We start from the raw sequence: 3,272 nt of genomic DNA, 5'->3' as shown, positions 1-3,272 counted from the left end.
GGCCACGGGACCACCATGGCGGTGGTGGAAAAGGAGCAGCCACACTCGAGGGCATCACCCAAACACATTTTACTAGCTCTAAATAAAAAATAATATAAAAAAAGCGCCACAATTTGCAGCTATGAACAGCACCCGCAGGACTGAATCCCCCCGGACCAGCCTTCCCTGGCGCCCTGAGTGCCAGCATTCCTCCGTGGAGTTACTGAGCCTGGCCGCATGCCGGCCGCCTGCAGCCCTCCTTGGAGCAGGGGCTTCGCTTACAGGGTCTGGAGAGGAGCGAAGGTTTGGGGCGCACGTGCTCTTCCCCTCGGTTGCTGCCACCCCACTGGGTTGTGGCTCTGGAAAAGTTTTTATGGCCCTGGTTCAACGCTCTGTGCTCCCTCCCCGGGGAGCACGGCTGCCAGCCCGCAGCGAGAGGCGATGCCTGGGCTGGGGGCGGTGGAGGTCTCCTGGGTCGGGGGAGCAGGGAGAGCCGTGGCTGATGTTTCAGGGTGCTGGAGCCGGGCAGCCCCTGGATGGGGATCACCGCCAGCCTGGCCTCTGCCTCCAGCACAGCCCACGCGGCACCGGGACCTCGTGCGTCGGCAGCCCGGCGTGGGGACAGGCACTGTCTGTGGGGACGAAGGGACGTGCAGTCTGCGTGCAGGCACAAAGCAGCTCCGGTGAGTGGGGGGGCAGCGGGGGCCGCAGTCCTCCCCGCTTGCCCCCGGCGCCGGTGGCAGCTCACTTGTGGATGGGGTGGACGTAGTTGCGGGGAAAGAGGCCGACGCGCCCATAGATCTTCCCCTGCCACCAGTTGGGGTCGGGGTAGTCCAGGACCTCGATGATGTCCCCGCGGAGGAAGGGCAGCTGAGAGCCATCGTGGGCCGAGAAGTCGAACTGGGCTTGCACGAATTTGGGTCTCCTCACCTGGAGGAAAGTTGAGGGCAGGGGTTGGCGGGGGGAGAGGTGCCCCTGTCTGCCAGCCCCTCTGCACCGGCTTGCGCTGCCTGAGTCCCCAGCGTGACGGGGATGCCGTGCCACTGTGTGGCGAGGACCAGCCTGGGGGGGCCAGAGCACAGAGGGTGCGAGGGTACCTGGGGTGCCCGCTTCGAGGACAAGAGACGGGAGCTAGGGAAATCCTGCCACGGCAAGAGCTGGAGTGCTGGGGACAGCCCTGGGCGCATGGCAGAGCCTGGGGAGGAGGTGAGAGCCTGGGGTGCAGGGGAGCACCCTGGGGTTCAGCCAGAGCCTGGGGTGCAGGGGAGCACCCCAGGGCACAGGGCTCCCTCATCCTGCTGCCTGGGAAAGCTGAGATGGGTGCCCAGAGGACCCCTACCCCTCGAAGACAGCTGGCACCCCTCTCCTTCCCCGGTCCTTCCCGGGTCCCTCCGGCTGCCGGAGCAGCCCCCAGCCCAGCTCGCAGGGCCCAGTTTCGCCACCTCCACAACTGCCGCCCCAGGGCTTGGCTTTGCTGGAGCTCACCCGGAGCTGGCTGCACCCCGTCCTGAGCTGGTCGGGCTCTGCCACCCACCTCGGGCATCACCCCTGGCCCGAGGGACGGTGGTGTGGGCCTGGGGTGAGCCGCTGTGCCCTGCCCTGCCCTGCCGAGCTGCACTGCTGGCTTTTCACCACCCTGCCAGCTTCCCCACAGTGCTGCCTGTCTTGGGCTGTTCCAGCCTCTCCTGCTCCACACTGCCTTGAGCCGAGCCCGAGCATGGGGCCAAGTGTCAGCTGGGCACTTGGGATGTCCCCGTCCCTCTCCGTGGGGATGCTGCAGCCGGGGGAGCTGAGCCTCAAGGGGGCTCACGCAGGGGTTGGGGACCAGACCCCCAGGATGCTTCTCCCGAGAGTGGTGGGGGAGCCTGTGCCCAGGGGGGTCTGGACCCCGTCTCTGCTCTGCACCCGGCCATTTGCTTTCCTCCATTTTGTCCCTCTCTGCTGTTTCCTAGGGATCACCAGCGTCCCATGGCCAGCAGGGAGGAGCAGGAAAAGTTCAGGCAGGAGGAAATCCCCGTCCCCCGGGAGCTGCGGCCCCGTGACGCCTCCCTGCGAGCACAGTCTGGGGCAAGGCGAGACCAGGACGGTGCTGCTGACCCACGGGCCCGTCCAGTGCCTTGGTTTCCCCATGGACCATAGCAGGGCGGTGGCAGCCCTGGTACCAGGGGAGCAATGGGGGATCCCAAAGGGGATCAGACATGGGCTCCCAGCCTGGCCCTGCTGCTGGCCATGCCATCACCCTGCATCCCAGCCCTACGCATCCCCACGGCCCCATCCCCTGATGGTACCTCCTGAGTCTGGTCCTCATCCCAGAGGAAGATCTGCTGCTTTTTGGCGATGGTAGTCGTCCTGTAGAAATCCACCAGCTCGTTGAGGGAGTTGAACTTTTCCTCCCAGAGGAAATATTTGCCATTCCTCTCCCTGAGCACCTTGAAGTGCTGGACATGCTGCCCGTAGCTGCAGATGGAGGATGGACGTTACCCTGGCCCCGGGATGCTGGCAGCACCCAGCCCCTCTTCCAGCATCACAGGCAAAGCCCAGGGGCTGCTCGCTGGGCTGGTCCTCTGGAGGGGCTGTGCAGGCTGCGGCTCGGGCCCGCGGGGCCCCCACCCCCCACCCGCCCCCGCTCGGCACTGGGGTCATTCCTGGCTGGTGAGGCAGCGGGTGAGGGTCTCCAGCATGCCAGTGACATGGACCTGCAGCCGAGACCTGCCACAGCTCATCCCACACGCAGCTGAAGCTCAGTGCCTGACCCTGGCACAGCAGGATGCCCGTGGGCTCGGGGATGGCAGCGGTCCGGCCACGTGCAGGGCAGGTGGCTTTGTCCAGGGAGCAAACAGGGGCCACATCTGAGGCCACAGGGTCAAAACACTCACACAGGGCAGGTAAGAGCGCAGGGTGGCCATGCGCTTGGGCACTGGTGCTGCTTGGGCTTTCCTAAAAGCTCTGGGAGGGCTCACTGGGAAGGGTCTGGGGGAGGCTTGTGGTCCCTGCACCTCGCCAGAGCCCTTCAGCTGCATCCCCCTCTCCTTCCTCATTTTCCCGCTTCACTGCCAAGAGAAAGTGAGGTGAGAGCTGCAGGTCTCAGCTCAGCACGTACCGGGAGGGGACTGCAAAGGCTGGGCTCAGGCTCCCAAATCCCCTGTGCCCCCAGGGACTCCCAAGCTGCAGGAGAATGGGAAAGGCCAGGATTTCCCTCGCCAGCCCCGTGTGCTGGCACCCCCTCGGTGTGTACCTGGGGGTGGCAGTTTGGGGTGCTCACACTGCGGGGCTGGCATGGGGCCACCGCAGGG

General features: G+C 65.8%; 1 protein-coding gene across 1 annotated transcript in view; it reads right to left on the bottom strand.

The window, feature by feature from the left end:
* Positions 1–723: 723 nt before the first annotated feature.
* Positions 724–3,272, bottom strand: part of GRAP (GRB2-related adaptor protein) — a 6,305-nt gene continuing 3,756 nt past the window's right edge. Inside the window, exons 3-5 of the mRNA XM_009329391.1 lie at positions 2,268–2,436; positions 1,598–1,599; positions 724–901 (exon numbers count right to left, since the gene is read on the bottom strand). Of these exons, the coding sequence (XP_009327666.1) occupies positions 724–901; positions 1,598–1,599; positions 2,268–2,436 (349 nt within the window). The remainder of the gene's footprint in view (positions 902–1,597; positions 1,600–2,267; positions 2,437–3,272) is intronic.

The sequence above is a fragment of the Pygoscelis adeliae genome, unplaced genomic scaffold (genome assembly GCF_000699105.1).
Source record: "Pygoscelis adeliae isolate BGI_AS28 unplaced genomic scaffold, ASM69910v1 Scaffold467, whole genome shotgun sequence".
In the NCBI taxonomy this organism is placed as follows: Eukaryota; Metazoa; Chordata; class Aves; order Sphenisciformes; family Spheniscidae; genus Pygoscelis; species Pygoscelis adeliae.
The sequence above is the reverse complement of the archived record's forward strand: the minus strand, read 5'-3'. Positions and strand labels throughout refer to the sequence as shown.